This window comes from Polypterus senegalus, chromosome 5, assembly GCF_016835505.1.
Source record: "Polypterus senegalus isolate Bchr_013 chromosome 5, ASM1683550v1, whole genome shotgun sequence".
Classification (NCBI taxonomy): domain Eukaryota; kingdom Metazoa; phylum Chordata; class Cladistia; order Polypteriformes; family Polypteridae; genus Polypterus; species Polypterus senegalus.
The window spans coordinates 127,599,177-127,616,638 of record NC_053158.1 but is presented as its reverse complement, the minus strand read 5'-3'; the positions used below and the strand labels follow the sequence as shown (position 1 = coordinate 127,616,638).

At 36.6% G+C, this 17,462-nt stretch overlaps 1 protein-coding gene across 6 annotated transcripts in view; it reads right to left on the bottom strand.

Moving 5' to 3' along the window:
- prpf4bb (pre-mRNA processing factor 4Bb) overlaps positions 1-17,462 on the bottom strand; it is a 155,573-nt gene that overhangs the window by 45,810 nt on the left and 92,301 nt on the right. For all 6 annotated transcript variants that reach the window (XM_039753328.1, XM_039753332.1, XM_039753330.1 and 3 more), the window contains 2 exons: positions 9,586-9,747; positions 8,652-8,733 (listed from right to left, as the gene is read on the bottom strand). In XM_039753328.1, coding sequence (XP_039609262.1) covers positions 8,652-8,733; positions 9,586-9,747 — 244 coding nt within the window. The remainder of the gene's footprint in view (positions 1-8,651; positions 8,734-9,585; positions 9,748-17,462) is intronic.

Here is a 17,462-nt window from a genome sequence, read left to right as displayed (position 1 = left end):
GCCGTCGTGTAGCGCCTTTCAAAAGGGATCTACTACCGAGAGATGATCCATATACATTTTAGCTGCTGTTAGTTACTTACCTGTTGTGTTACACAGTCTTTAAAATGTAGTTTACCATAACCACTCCAGTAGTGCTCAATGTACCTGTACTTCTTAAAACGTTAATGTTTTACTGTTTAATAACTTATAGACTATATTTTATTTTTCCCTTGCACTCAGTGACCAAAGCTATACACACACATATAGACACATACAAACATACACACAAGTATATGTATGTGTATATATATATATACACATACACACCCCTATCTAGATTATTTATATATATATATATATATATATATATATATATATATATATATATATACACACACACATATATATAATTTGTGTGTGTGTATGTATATATATATATATATATATATATAAACACACACACACACACACACACACATACACACATGTATATAATTTGTGTGTGTGCATGCATGTATGTGTGTGTATATATGATGTACATAGGTATATATATATATATATATATATATATATATATGTAGATATCTATTCTCCGCTGCGAAGCGCGGGTATTCTGCTAGTACTAAATAAATGGAGAGAGACAAAAACCTTTTGTGCTTCAAAAGGCATTGCTTGCAGCTGATTTTCTATTTTACACTAAAAGGGATACAGGAATGAACACTCCATGCAAAAGATCACCCTGAATTCAGAAGAAGTAATGCACCTTCTGAGCCTGGTGAGGGATACTATAACAGTCTAAGTTCCAGAAAGCCTGACTGTATACCACTTGATATTTGTATTTGCAGGGAATTACTAGTTTATACAGTGATTCCTCCTCAATCGCGGGGGTTGCGTTCCAGAACCCCCCGTGAAATGTGAAAATCTGCAAAGTAAAAACCATACGTTTATATTGTCATTTTTATATTGTCACACTTGGGTCACAGATTTCCACAGAAAGACAGAAGGTTGTAGAGACAGGGACTTTAAAACATTGCAAACAAACATTTGTCTCTTTTTCAAAAGTTTAAACTGTGCTCCATGACAAGACAGAGATGACATTTCCGTCTCACAATTAAAAGAATGCAAACATATCTTCCTCTTCAAAGGAGTGTGCGTCAAGAGCAGAGAATGTCAGAGGGAGAAAAGCAAACAGTTAAAAATCAATAGGTGCTCTTCGGGCTTTTAAGTATGCAAAGCACCGCGTGACAAAGCAGCTGCAAGTAAGGGAGCAATGTGAAGCCAATGTGCGAACAGCCCCTCTGCTCACACCCCCTCCATCAGGAGCAGAGAATGTCAGAGAGAGTGAGAGAGAGAGAAGCAAACAATTAAAAATCAATAGGTGCTGTTTGGGGTTTTAAGTATGCAAAGCACCACGCGGGAAGCATATCGTATATCACTGAGGAGTTTGATTTAATACCTAATAGTGCTCTGACTGGGTAGCTTCTCAGGCATCCACCAATAGCGTCCCTTGTATGAAATCAACTGGGCAAACCAACTAAGGAAGCATGAACCATAAATTAAAAGACCCACTGTTCGCAGAAATCCGCGAACCAGCGAAAAATCCATGATATATATTTAGATATGCTTATATATAAAATCCGCGATGGAGTGAAGCCATGAAAGTCGAAGCACGATATAGCGAGGGATCACTGTAGTCCAAGTTTAGGAATCCCTATTGTATCTAACGAAATACTACATTTTTACAATAAACTAATGTTTAATCAAATTGTTTCTTATGTAATAGCAACACATTGTAGGCATTTTTAGAAAAATGAATGCATCTAAAAAAGTATCTAAATATGTAAAGCAATTAAAATCTGCAACAGGGGGTGCCAATGGGCCAACTATAAAACTACGGTGGTTAAAAAAAGAAGAGCATAAATGTACAATTAATACTTGAAAAAATTGCCTCAAACAATGTATATACAGACAAAAGATTTAGAAGCTAAATGTTATGCAGACCAATTTCTTAGAACTGGCTCAGATAACATGGATGCCTTCGGGGTCTTCTGAAGCTGACCAGGGCCTCACTGACTATTATTGACTATTTTTAAATTATTAGTTACTAGCAAAATACCCGCGCTTCGCAGCGGAGAAGTAGTGTGTTAAAGAAGCAATGAAAAGAAAAGGAAACATTTTGAAAATAACGTAACCTGATTGTCAATGTAATTGTTTTGTCACTGTTGTGAGTGATGAGTGTTGTTGTCATATATATATATTTACACACACATAAACATATATATATATATACATATCTATACATATACACATATATACATACATATATATCTATACATATACACACATATACATATATATATATATACATACATACACACACACATATATATACATATACATACATATCTACATATATACACACACAGCTATTTCGTATCAGTGCAATACGCTGTTTGTTAAAACGGTTGACTCCTGCTCTTACGTGCAATAACAAATCAAATCATTCAGTTGTCTTTGCTCATATGTCATTTTAGAGCTGGGCGCCTGGCATCTTTTTTTGGCCACAAGTTCGTTTCTGTTTGGTGTGAGGTTTTGTGTTGTGGAGATTCTCAGGATGGATTGCAGGTGCTCATCAGTGAGGCGACTCCTGTGTGCTGTTTTGTTAGTCTTTATCACTGAGAAGAGCTTCTCACACAGATATGTGCTACCAAACATGCACAAGGTTCGAGCCGCATGTAGACTGACTTTTTTTGTTCTTCAAAGTCACCAAAGCGCCGTGCAAACTCAGTGCGCAATAACTCTAGCTTCGCAATAACTTGCAGCATCATAAGGAAGTGCTGCATTATGGGATCCGTAGTTTATTGTGTTACCAGCGCTTCATATACCCGGGCTTTAATAACAATAATAAAGTATATAAAATGATCTCGGGCGGATATAATTACATGCGGGCGGATGTGGCCATGCCCATGAGTTTGACACATATGGACTAAATAGAACTTGAAAAGATATATTTTTTCAAATGTGATCGCGCAATTCAGATAGAGTTGACGCGCACTACAGCCTGCATGCCTCAATGAGTCATCCTCCTCGCACTTACTTTTTACCGTTCATCTAATGAATACACTGAGTATGGCTTTACCAAAACAATCATTGATGGCGAATAAAGTATCCATTATTCGAGTATGTAGAGCGGAATATATAAATATATATACATATATATATACCCGCGTATCGCAGCGGAGAAGTAGTGTGTTAAAAAAGGTAGAAAAAGAAAAGGGAACATTTTAAAAATAGCGTAACATGACTGTCAATATACAGTATTTGTTTTGTGAGTGTTACTGAGTGTTGCTGTCATCAAGGATTTGATTATCATTATTTCTTTCAATCAGGTTCGTATTTGTAGGATGTGTTGTGTTCAAGTTACATTCCGTGTTTGTCAATCGTTGTAAAGATGACAGGTTTCATTCATCGATTCGTTTCTTACTGCATCAATAAACAGCTCGTCTTCTTCTTTATCTGAGACCTGACACACTGCATGCACGGGTTTTTACACTGTCTTCCTTTAGCGGGACATTGACTTTTTCCACCGTGTGCTTTGTTTCCACAGTAGCTGCATTTATGAATATGCTTATCAGACACTTCATATTTTTTGCTGCCTTTTCAATTGTGTAATTCGGTTTTGTTCAGCGCTCTTTGGAACCGTTGCTTTTTATCTGTGCACTTCGTCAGTTCACGTGAGCCATTCAGTGTACTTGCATCGAAGGTTCCCAGCTGTGCTGGTGCCATCTCGTGCTATGTCCATAGCTTTATTTAATGTTACCTTAGTCCTGGCACTTAAAACTTTCTCTCGCAGTTTCGCTGAGTTTGTGTCAAACACCACCCTTACCATCTCATCTTCCTCTCCATAAGCACAGTCCTTCACCCGTGAATATTTACCCGTGGCAGTTTGCTATTGGATTGCGCTGACGGACGGACCTTATATGGGCAGGCACTAAATTACAAGCCAGCGCAGCCTGTCTATGAGCTTAATTTAAAGTGTAGGTTTACATCGTGCTTTGTTTCAGTAGCAGAACTCATGAATATGGTTGTATATGTCACTCGCTCGCTTCTTATTGTTTCGCTGCCTTCTCAATTATATAATTATAATTTTTTAATTTTTTTTAATTATATAATGCGTGATTACGTGGGAGGCGTGATGATGTCACACGAAACTCCGCCCCCACGGCGTTGAAGCTCATCTCCATTACAGTAAATGGAGAAAAACTGCTTCCAGTTATGACCATTACGCGTAGAATTTCGATATAAAACCTGCCCAACTTTTGTAAGGAAGCTGTAAGGAATGAACCTGCCAAATTTCAGCCTTCCACCCACACGGGAAGTTGGAGAATTAGTGATGAGTCAGTGAGTGAGTCAGTGAGTGAGGGCTTTGCCTTTTATTAGTATAGATGTGAAATTTTCTAAATCTAAAGAATCTGCTACTGTGTAAATTACTGATTTTAAGATTTAAAATTAGTACAACTGGTAAGTCTAAAATGACATTTTTCTACTGCAATCATCCATCCATCCATTTTCTAACCCGCTGAATCCGAATACAGGGTCACGGGGGTCTGCTGGAGCCAATCCCAGCCAACACAGGGCACAAGGCAGGAACCAATCCTGGGCAGGGTGCCAACCCACCGCAGGACACACACAAACACACCCACACACCAAGCACACACTAGGGCCACTGCAATCATCAATTCCTTAAACCAAACCGTATCATGTATACAGCGCATCTGGAAAGTTTTCACAGCGCATCACTTTTTCCAAATTTTTTTATGTTACAGCCTTATTCTAAAATGGATTAAATTTATTTTTTTCCTCAGAACTCTATACACAACATCCCATAATGACAACATGAAAAAAGTTTACTTGAGATTTTTGCAAATTTATTAAAAATAAAAAAATTGAGAAAGTACATGTACATAAGTATTCACAGCATTTGCCATGGAGCTCAAAATTGAGCTCAGGTGCATCCGGTTTCCCTTGATCTTCCTTGAGATGTTTCTGCAGCTTAACTGGAGTCCACCTGTGGTAAATTCAGTTGATTAGACATGATTTGGAAAGGCACACACCTGTTTATATAAGGTCCCATAGTTGACAGTTCATGTCAGAGCACAAACCAAGCATGAAGTCAAAGGAACTGTCTGTAGACCTCTGAGACAGGATTGTCTTGATGCACAAATCTGGGGAAGGTTACAGAAAAAAAATTCTGCTGCTTTGAAGATCCCAATGAGCACAGTGGCCTCCGTCATCCGCAAGTGGAAGAAGTTCAAAACCACCAGGACTCTTCCTGGAGCTGGCCGGCCATCTAAACTGAGCGATCAGGGTAGAAGGGCCTTAGTCTGGGAGGTGACCAAGAACCCAATGGTCACTCTGTCAGAGCTCCAGAGGTCCTCTGTGGAGAGAGGAGAACCTTCCAGAAGGACAACCATCTCTGCTGCAATCCACCAATCAGGCCTGTATGGTAGAGTGGCCAGACGGAAGCCACTCCTTAGTAAAAGGCACATGGCAGCCCGCCTGGAGTTTGCCAAAAGGCACCTGAAGGACTCTCAGACCATGAGAAACAAAATTCTCTCGTCTGATGAGACAAAGATGAACTCTTTGGTGTGAATGCCAGGCATCACATTTGGAGGAAACCAGGCACCACTCATCACCAGGCCAATACCATCCCTACAGTGAAGCATGGTGGTGGCAGCATCATGCTGTGGGGATGTTTTTCAGCGGCAGGAACTGGGAGACTAGTCAGGATAAAGGGAAAGATGACTGCAGCAATGTAGAGAGACATCCCGGATGAAAACCTGCTCCAGAGCGATCTTGACCCCAGACTGGGGCGACGGTTCATCTTTCAGCAGGGCAACAACCATAAGCACACAGCCAAGATATCAAAGGAGTGGTTTCAGGACAACTCTGTGAATGTACTTGAGTGGCCCAGCCAGAGCCCAGCCTTGAATCCGATTGAACATCTCTGGAGAGATCTTAAAATGGCGGTGCACCGACACTTACCATCCAACCTGATGGAGCTTGAGAGGTGCTGAAAAGAGGAATGGGCGAAACTGACCAAGGATAGGTGTGCCAAGCTTGTGACATCTGTTATCTGTTACGAAAAAGTTAGAGTATGCACGTGAGAGTGAACGTGAACAGAGACAATATGAGGTGAGGAAGCTAGAGCTTGAATTGGAGGCTAAGAAAACTGAAGCTGCTAAGTCCATTCAAGTGGTGCAGTCTTCCTTTGATGTTGGTCGAAATCTCAAAATGGTTCCCCCATTTTGTGAACGTGATGTAGACCGGTATTTTGCTCATTTTGAAAGAGCTGCGAGTTCTTTAAAATGGCCAGTGGAGGTCTGGACATTGCTTTTACAGTGTGTTCTGACAGGGAAGGCCCAAGAGGTGTTTGCGACCCTTTCTGAGGAGGAGAGTGCAGATTTTAAAAAGGTTAAAACGGCTATTTTAAGAGCATATGAGCTAGTACCCGAGGCCTATCGCCAAAGATTCCGGGGTTATAAAAAATTAGAAAAACAAACTTATGTGGAGTTTGCTAGGGAAAAAGAGATTTTGTTTACAAGGTGGTGTCAGTCTCGACAAGTGGAAACCTTAAATCAGTTAAGGGAGTTGATTCTAGTGGAGTAAAACTGGCAGAACACCACATTCTTGGGAAAAACTCCATTTATTTACCCAAAATAAGAAAAATTTACATAACAAAACTAGACGTCTAGGGGTGTAAAATAAAATTATACACGCGTGAGTAGTTAATAGAAAAGCTAAGAAGAGGGGAAAGAAAACACACAAGCAAACACAAAAGCCAACCTCCCTCCAAAGGAAAAAAACAGGTTTTTATACATCATGACCCTCCCAGAGGCTTAATCAGTGATTACTATCACCTGTTGCTCAGCCAGCGATTTCACTTCCCGCAAAGCCAGCAAAGGAGCAGTACACAGGCGTAACACATCATATTCAAAAAGACTTGAGGCTGTAATTGCTGCCAAAGGTGCATTGACAAAGTATTGAGCAAAGGCTGTGAATACTTATGTACATGTGATTTCTCAGGTTTTTTTTTTTTAATAAATTTGCAAAAACCTCAAGTAAACTTTTTTCACGTTGTCATTATGGGGTGTTGTGTGTAGAATTCTGAGGAAAAAATGAATTTAATCCATTTTGGAATAAGGCTGTAATATAACAAAATGTGGAAAAAGTGATGAGCTGTGAATACTTTCCGGATGTACTGTAGCTTTAAACTCCTTGCTTTAGAAAAGTCAACAACTTCTTTATAATAAACAAGACATTCCAAGATTTCAAGTTACACTGTACATATATGATTAAGACATATTTGTGTGTATACCTTAAAAACAACAAAAGATAATTCTGGACTAAAGGAAATATACCAATTCAGACAAATTGCTGTAACTGAGCTTAAAGTGGAAACAGTTACACCTTGGCCAAATTCAAACCTTTTTTTTTTTAAAAACAAATAAAATTACAAATTAGCCTGAAATAATTACTTTCACCCAATCTAAATAAAGTTTAGGTTTAAACACAATACAAATGTATGTCCATTTATGGCATTTTTGTAGGGGGCTGCAACCCTTTTCAACACGATGAGTAAAGCAGGAGAAAACCCAGACAGAGAGAGTAGAAGTGAATACTCAATCATTCTCTCATTTATGTTTAAAGGACCAATTAAGAACCATTTTAATAAGAGAATGGTGCCTGGGAACCTAAATCTAGGTTGATTCTAAAAAGCTCACTTAATGATGATCATATCATGAAGAATTCTTTCAGTTTAACAAACAACCACATGATTAAGGTACAGTTAAAGCTAAAAAAAAAAAGCAGGAGTGGGCGGTAAAGCTTTATTGTGGTATAATTAAAAACTTTTGACTGTTTCTGTAGATTCTGGCATTTGTATAAACTCTCAGATTGAAACTTTTTTTTAAGTAATATTAATGTGCTACTTATTTACTGTTTACACAGGCAAGTGTTTTATCAATTAAACTGACACTGCCACCACTGTCAGACAAACCCATCACAAGACACTGCTTTTTCCTGACCTTCCTAATTGCATCAACTCACCAATAGGGTTGAACAGTACAGCACTCCAGGTAATATTCTTAAAAATGGTCAGCTAACTTTTTACACAAAGTTCACATCCAAGTTCACAGATAAAAACATTATCTTTAAGACACTAATGAAATGACAACATCACACTTCCCACTTCATTTTTTATACTTGTGTTTCATGTTTAAACATATTTGAATGTTTTCCACTAATGTTTGGCGTACTGGTAATTTTTTTTTAACGCAATCCATACTGGAAGAAGAATTGCATCTAGTACAGTATAATGGACCAAATAATATAATATTCACTCCAAAAACAAACTGCATTTCTATACACAAGGAAGCATCATCATATAGAAAAAATTAACTGAATCATACGGACTCTGTTGTTCAAGCACAGACCATGATGTTTAGAATCTGCCATTAGTTGATTAATCAAGCCAGGTGGGAGGAATGGTAACCTCTCACTTGTAAAACTTGAATACAGAAATAAACCTATGTGGTATTTACAGAAATGCACAGCAACTCTTATGCTGTTTTGTGTCTCACACATCAAAAAGAAAAATAAAATCAACATACTTCCACAATAGCTTGTCTCTGCAACCGCCTTTGTTCAATAAGAGCTTCCTCATCTTCCTCGTCTACATCATAGTCTTCCAATCTAAAAAAAAATTTTAAACAGTGAATAAATGTAATTAGAGTAATAATATGTTCTAGTGTAATCTGTTAAAACAAAAGTTGCATAAATGACTGACAATGTATTTAAAGCAACTCCTGTGAGGAAAAAAAAGTTTTAGAGTGTTAATACATTGAAAAGTTAATTATTTCATATGTATCGTGTATTTTCTTAGATTTTGAATAGATTTCTTTATTATCTTTTGATAACCCAAAAGGTTGATGGAATTAAATCAATGCTTTGTATTTACTGCGTGATAAAATATTTTATACAGCTTTCTCTAAGGAGCAAGGAGTTTCAGTTTATGGTATTACAAATTACTGGTATTAGAATTTAATATTTGATGAGAGGAGAAGGGTGTGGTGGCAAAAGTAGATTGAATAGTTGAATAGAGACTAGTGTTAGGCTGATAGCAGGACATAAGAAGAAATGTGCTGTAATTTCCAAAAATATTAAAAACCAAAGGAAACTGACAAGAAGAAGGTGATATGATCAGGAATCAAATAAAGAGTTGACTCTAAAGAAATTCATTCATTCTTTAATACCTCATCAAAATGTTAATCTAATTAAGTATTGCAGGGAACCAACGCCACTCCTGGCAGCAATGTATGTAAGGCAAGAACTCACCCAGGACAGAGTGCCAGTCCACTGCATGGCCCACTTATGTACACATCGAAAAAGGGCCAATTTAGAACAATCTATTAACTTAATACACACACATCTCTGGGATGTGGGAAAAAAGAAATATAATTTCATGGTTTCTATAATAATTCTTATAGAGGTAAGCAGGCAAATACTACTCATACAGGTAAACACATTTAAAGCAGAGTGCCTTACACTTCATCAGAAGATGACTCCTGATCAACTTTCATGCCTTCAGAAAGGCTCCCCTTAAATTTATCTTCTTTGTCTCTGCTGCGTCTTCTGCGACGATCTCTGGACCTTGACCTTCGTCTCTGTCGAGATCTGCTTCTTCTAATTCTGTCTCTGTCAACAGATCTGAAAAAAGCAGATTTTAAAGCAACTACATCAGACTCAGGAATGAGATTCTGAAGAATAATACAAAGATCAAAGACTAAATTCCATCTAACATCACGAAGATTCTGCTTCCTCCAATTTTTTTGTCAGGAATTTGCAGTCACCAGTGTGCACATTATGTCTAATTAAAATAGAACACTATGCCTCTCATTCAGAGCATTTTGGAAACATACTGTTTCACATTAAGCACATTGAGGGTAAATTGTCAAAAGAAAACAAATTAGACTTATTTCATTACTTTCACAGGGATATACTAAATATATTAATATTTCAAATAGACTCATTATTAATGAACAGTCATATATAAACAAACACAGACGCACACAATCTGGTTCAGATTCTAAAAAACTAACAATCTTTTTAACATTTATTATTCTACAACAAACTAGAGCAGGAAAGATCTGCTTGATTAGTTTATTTTCTTACTTATTACGTTAAATAGCTAAATCATTTTCAAAATACTTACAAAAATACTTCAGAGGTATTTGTGAGACGAAATATAATTTTTCTTTATAAAATATTTAAAATGATTTAATCAATAAAATATAAATTAATATTCTATCCAACATTAAGACTCCATTTAAAAAAAATCAGCAGTGATTTCTAAAAGATACCGTATTTTTCAGTTTATGGGAATGTCCTACGCAAAAACAATGTTTTTTATATGCATCTTTCCCAGTTTAATTTGTAGTGATGGCCAAGAAAAAAATTAAATCATGTATTTTCATGCAAATATCTGACGGAACAGGTCTTAAATCATGTATTTTCATGCAAATATCTGACGGAACAGGTCTCTAAGGTGACCAAAACCTAACAGCAGCAAATGATATTAAAAACAGCCATGAAAAAAATCTCATACTACTGTTGTCATATAATCAACATGTTAATTTGTCCAGTCATACATTCACTATGTCCTACATTCATGTACTTTTTCTAGGGCTGCTGTTTATTTAAAATATTTCATTCTGATTAATTGTACTATTACAATTTTTAATCAAAATGAACTGCATATTAATCGCAATTTATCCTATTTCCTTCAAACATGTTAAGTTTTATTTTATGAAGCAGAAGTAACTCAGAGATTAAATTCTAATACAAGACAGTTTTAATAATAAATTGCTTAATTATATCAAATTACAGGTAAAATTCCGTTACAACGAATATCTTTACAACAAAGTATTTTTATGGTCCGGACAGCATCCCCATATGGCATGTCTATAGAAATCTCGTTACTACGAAGTACATTCAGCAGATACTTTCATTACAACAAATTGCACAAAAGACCTTGAAATGCCTGAATGAATCACCCGCAGAGCAGTTACTTCTGAGGCCAAACAGAAACACTTTAATTATTTTTCTTTCTTCAAACTTTCCTCACGCTGTTTTTTTTTTTTTTTTGTTTCCTGCGTTTTTTAGTGATACCTTTCGCTTGTTGCTCGTCAACATTTGAAAAACATCTATTGGAATTTAACTCACTGTCACTCTCCTATAGAAACGACAGACACGAAAAAACGATAACAGTTCATATTAAGGGAAAACATTTTTTTTTGCAGCTCTGGATTGCAGCAAAAAGAAAAAAGACGTTGCCAGTGAATTCGGAATTTCAAATTTCACTGTCAATTTTCTTAAAAGACAGAGCAAAAAAAGTAGAAAAATCTCGGGTTGCAAACATATGTAAACTGTTGCATTTGAAGACGTTGAAAAAGCCGTTTTTATGTGGTTCAGTGATGCTCATTCAAGAAACATTCCTATTAAGGTGGCACTCATTCACGAAAATGTGAGGTTTGTAAACTCTCATGGGACCACCCCCAACTAGACAGCAAGCTGAACAGCGTTCCAAAGTGCGGTCTCCGTGTCTGTACGGGGCAATAGCAGGCTCACAGATATGCTGCGTTTCTCCGCCAAAGTAAACAGAAAAGATCTCGATAGATGATATAAGGTTAGAAGCATGTATATTGTAAAAGCAGATAACAGGATTTGATCACTTACCTGGCCATGACCCTGATAACTGCTGTGTCTGTGTATAGCAGAGTGGCAGATCACGCTACAATAAATAACTGTGCCTCTCTTGTTTCAAGCTGAATAAAGCTGTTTTTGCTAAAGTACAGAGACTAAGCCTTGTGTTTTGGGGTGTAAGACAGGGACTTATAGTGCGACCCCGATCTTTTATGATTTGCTTCTGTGGCACTTCACTGCAGTGCTGTGAGCCTCCTATTGTCCTGCCCCAGCAATGGACAAACAATCTTCCACAGACGCTGCAATCGTGCTTCGGGACGCACTTCAGCGTGTCATTCCGATTGGGTGGGGAGTGGAGTGTCTCAAAAGAGTTCAGAAACCTCAATAATGAAATAATGATTTGGCTCCATATTGATAACTGTGCTGCCCACAACATGCTTCCACATTTAGATAATGTTCGTGCTGAATTCCTCCCACCCAATTGCACGGCAGAGCTTTAGCCATTGGATTTGGGCATCATTCGTACCCTAAAAGTGTATTATTGGAAGAAAATACTGAGAAAAATTCTCGTCAGCATAACTTGTAGGCAAATGCTTGGATACAAGTTAAAGAAAGCACTATAGTAACAAATACAGAATCTCATTATAACAAAATTTTTGTTACAAAGAAATATTTTTTAGGTCCCTGAGAGTTCGTTGTAACGGAATTTTACTTGTATATTCATAGGGGCTTTTTAGGTATTCAAATTCTTTAAATGAAAACAGTTTAAAGATGTTGCTAAATTACAAATCCTAAAAAATCATTTTCCAGTTTGCATTTTTTGAGCTAACCCACTTGCTTATAAAGAAAAATAAAAAAAATTTTTTTCATATGTCAGCAGATATTTTACAAGTCAAACACTAAAATATTCTGTTTGTACAAGAATTAGACCTTAAGCCCAGTGGTAAAAAGCAACAAATTACACTTACTTTTATTAATGTGCTTGAGTAGATTTTGTAGGGATTTATACATTTTAAAGCATGTTTAAATGTAAATACTTTCATTGTTTAAAAAGTAAATTTGTTCAGAAATGTAAATCTGGAGATGTTTTTTTTTTTTTCATTGTCTGCTGACATGATTTTGGAGGTTGTAAGTCATGGTCTGGAAAGGCTACGTTTTAAGTAAATGGCAAAAAAAGTCTGCATAGTAAGTGAATGCACTCTCAGCACAACACGGCGTACTGTTCCAGTTTATCGGCTGTGGTAACCCTGACCTGCCTTTCATCTGTAGTCTACATGACCGTCATCATCAAATTCTTCCATGAGAACCCTGAATACAATGAGGACTGATTGAGGTAATTTAGGTTAGGTAGAATGCCTAGAGGGGTCTGGAGTCTGTAGGGTTTTTTTTTTGTTTGTTTGTTTTTCTGTCCTCCCTGGCCATCGGACCTTACTTTTATTCTATGTTAATTAGTGTTCTCCAATTTTAACTACTATTTATTTTGTCTTTTTTCTATTTCTTCATCATGCAAAGCACTTTGGGCTACATTAATTGTATGAAAATAAATAAATGTTGTTGTAGTGACTTACATTTCTGCTGCAAGTGTGACACAATTAAAGATGCAGCAGAAAGCTTACAATGTAGTTGCAGCAAAATCAGTCTTTATAATAATAATAACAATAAAGTACTACAGGTCACTGATCATATTTAGAAGAGCTGTCTCAAGAACATAAGACTAAACCAATTCCTTACGCAGTGTCAATTGCATCCCAAAACCTGTGGAATTACCAGCAAATAAGAACCATTACTCAAAAATAAAAAAAAATCCTTGTAAGAAAGCTGATTTTTAATTTTTCACAATTGATTAGAAAACAGTTAATTGCACTGAAAAATACCACAGTAAATTTCTGATTATTGCTATGAGTGAAGAAGTGCCCAGCTATCCAGAAGGATAAGATAGTATAACAGGCGGTATTATTTTTAAAAAGATGTCCCCCTTCAGTGCATAATGTAAGGTGCATTTAGCACACACCATTTACCATTTCTTAAACACGCACACTGTGCATTTATAAGTTCATAATATTTAGCAGTAATGTTTGGTATAAGAATAACGGTGCTTGCAAAGTGTTTGGTTTCAAACAGTTTGACACTGAGAATCATATGACAAATACATAGTGCCTGATGTTTTAATGACAACACACTCATGCTGCATACATCTAAGTGCACATTTCAACTGAACAACTGACAAAAGGTAAGTAGTTCTGCTTACCGCCAGCCTGATAATTCTGGCAAAATCTGAATCCACATTTCTTTTATTTTCACTTTTTCAACACTTGTGTAATTTATAGGTGTGCAGCAGATCCATAAGAATTTTACTGTAGATTGTTAATTGATTTTCTACTTTGCTATTTAGAGATAATATATTAACAGGGAGGGCGGCACGGTGGCACAGAGGTAGCGCTGCTGCCTCGCAGTTAGGAGACCCGGGTTCGCTTCCTGGGTCCTCCCTGCGTGGAGTTGCATGTTCTCCCGTGTCTGTGTGGGTTTCCTCCGGGCGCTCCGGTTTCCTCCCACAATCCAAAGACATGCAGGTTAGGTGGATTGGCGATTCTGAATTGTCCCTAGTGTGTGCTTGGTGTGTGTCCTGTGGTGGGTTGGCACCCTGCCCAAGATTGGTTCCTGCCTTGTGCCCTGTGTTGGCTGGGATTGACTCCAGCAGACCCCCGTGACCCTGTATTCGGATTCAGCGGGTTAGAAGATGGATGGATGGATATTAACAGGGGTTTGAGTTTTAAAATTTGCTTCTATACAGACTGTACTTAGCGAACGTCAGTATGTTTCAAAAACCTTTTGCCTGCTAATGCATTTTTTGATTACAAAACTGTTTTTCTTTAGTTCAGTCTTTGCTGTCTGAAATGATACTTTAAAATAACTACATTTTGCATTATCAGATGATATTTAGAGATGATTTTGATTATGTGCTTACCAATCAATAGTTATGATATCATTTTTTGCATATTTTGGTATTTGAAATAGCCAGGTTATTTCACTTATGTATACTATTAGTTTAATAGGTTGAAATGAATGTGGTCAACAACTTTTTAATAACAAGCTAAATAATATAGCTTCCCTATTGATTTCTAATTGTAATTAGTACAACGTACACATAGTAATAAAAATATATTGATATGTTTCCAGAAGTTTAAATTTAATTCTGGGGCGAGATAGGACAATGCACTTTGCAGCTGATGAAGGAATGCTTCCTACAAGTAGACAAATTAGAACTAGTGCAGATGCTATGTTGTTTCAAAGTTCTGAATTTTATCATTTGATCAATTTTTTTTAAAATATTTAACAGAAAATTGACAGTAGCACTTTTACATGTAAGGTTTTATACCATGTTAATCTAGACTACATAAAAACAATTCTTAATTAATCTAAAAAAAGAACTTGGCATCCCTACTGGATTCATATTTTAATCATCTCTGTGAAGTTCTAGCAATGAAAATATGTAGTCTGCTTCCATAACTTTAAATCTCATTCCAGTAGAGGGTAGTACAATGTGCTTTACAATTGATGATGGGCACCTTTTGATAGAAGTGCACAATAATAACTAGTTGAAATCAATAGGACTAAGTGTTTTGTTTAGATTTTCTTGTAAGACATGTACAGTGTAAATGTATTTGAAACTGAATTGCCATATAAAATACAGTACACCATTTACCATACACTCTACCCTTATACACCAGGGGTCAAAAGGTTTAGAACACCTCAATTGTTTCAGTTTTTATGAAAATGTACAGTTTAATGTCTTAATGTTTCATGAAATCAAGGCATAGAACAAATAAACAATTGCAAATAAAGTCAAGGAATCATTAAGTGTACAAAACTGTATTCAAATTTGTGATTCTTTTTTTTTTTTTTGATATAACAGCCAAACTGTGGTAACTCTTTGATTTAGAATGCCAGTCACTCTGTGCAAGTGACCAATCCTGCCTTCAGCAAAAGGACACCAGGATCATCACACTTCCTCCTGCACATTTGACAGTTGGTGTCTAACAGTGTGGAACTATCCTTTCACCAGCACAATGGAGTATAAACACCAAGCATGATAAACTGAATCAGTCCATAAGACACTCATCTAGTCTGCAGTAGTCCACAGCCACTATTTAAAGGTCCTATTTTGTCCTTTATGGAATGGCATTCTCACTGGCACTACCCTGACCAACCTGCAACACAAAGTCTCCTTTTCTCCTTTTCACAGTAGAACCTAATACTTGCTTATATATATATATATATATATATATATATATATATATATATATATATATATATATATATATATATATAATTTGACAATTTAAAAATATTAATTGTTGTTGTTTTAGTGATATTATAATCAGGGGTGCACATAACTGAGTGCGCGAATGCGCATGCGTGGCAAAAATGATGAACGTGTAACGTCATTTTGTTACTACGGCGCTTTCGCGTACAAAACAGAAGAGCTCTTGACTGTGACCGTTTTTTGACAGCGTGCGATTAAAATTTTACCTTCACCATTTATTTAATGTCCTTTCGGTTTAGGTACTGCGTTTATGTTCGAAAACTGTTTATTCCTCCGACTCAGGACCCTATTGCACCGGCGGAAACACCATACAAAGTGGTTTCGTTTTGAAATAAAATAATTTTGCGTGTTTTCCGCTTGTGGCAGTGGTAATTTTTAAATGAGGCGCAGCTGCGCATTTCGGCTACTTTAAGACGGCCAAACGACAGTGCGCTTTTCACCAACAGTCTTTAGTCAGTGACATTATTTATTAAACGATATTTAAGCGCCACGCACTTACGTGATATTAGATACGCACTCAAATAGCATTTTATTTTATTTCGGTTTTATCACAAAAGAACAACTGATCCTTTCATACCATTTTTAATGAAATGCAATACATTTGTTTAATGCATATTACAAAAGACGCAACCTTGTGTTCCGTCAAGTTGCACAATGACGATAAAAACCACAAAACCTTAAGGGAGCGATCTGCACTTATTAAGACCTCGTTGCAGAGTGTGTACCAAACACCAGCTCCTGCTACTCACCTGAGGAATACACTCAAAAAGTTATGTGCACCCCTGATTATGATGACACATTATAATGACAATGAGTCATATGTCTACAGTATAATAATCATCATTTTTATTCTGCTAATCTATCAAATTAGATACATTTAAAAGTTAAAAAATATTTGATTAGTCAAATACTATTATGTTAATGTTTGTGAATCCAGATGAGTTTAGAATAAGTGAGTGTTTATTATTTATTAATAAATGTTAGATAATTGTCTTATGTAGGTGTATATAATTAGTGAAATAAAAAACATTTTTTTTTATTTCTGATCAAAAGTTGCATAAACTACAAGAGTCATTCTGTGTCTTACTGTTTTTTTTTCTGATCATGTTTATCTCCTGAAGAGAATGCCATGAAGGATCTAAGAATTGACCGGGCTGTGGGGCTCTGTAAAAAGTTGGTGAGCTCCTTCTCTTACAGCTGGAAGCATAAGAGAGAGTTTTTAGCTGCACAAAAGGAGATGAAACTCCCAGAGCACTCACTGAAAACAAAGTGTACAACAAGGTGGGGATCACGTCAGGCCATGACAGAGAGAATCATCGAGCAGCAAAAGGCCTCTGCACATGGCAGGACATGGATGTACTAGAGGCAATCAACAAATCCTTGCACCCTCTAGTTA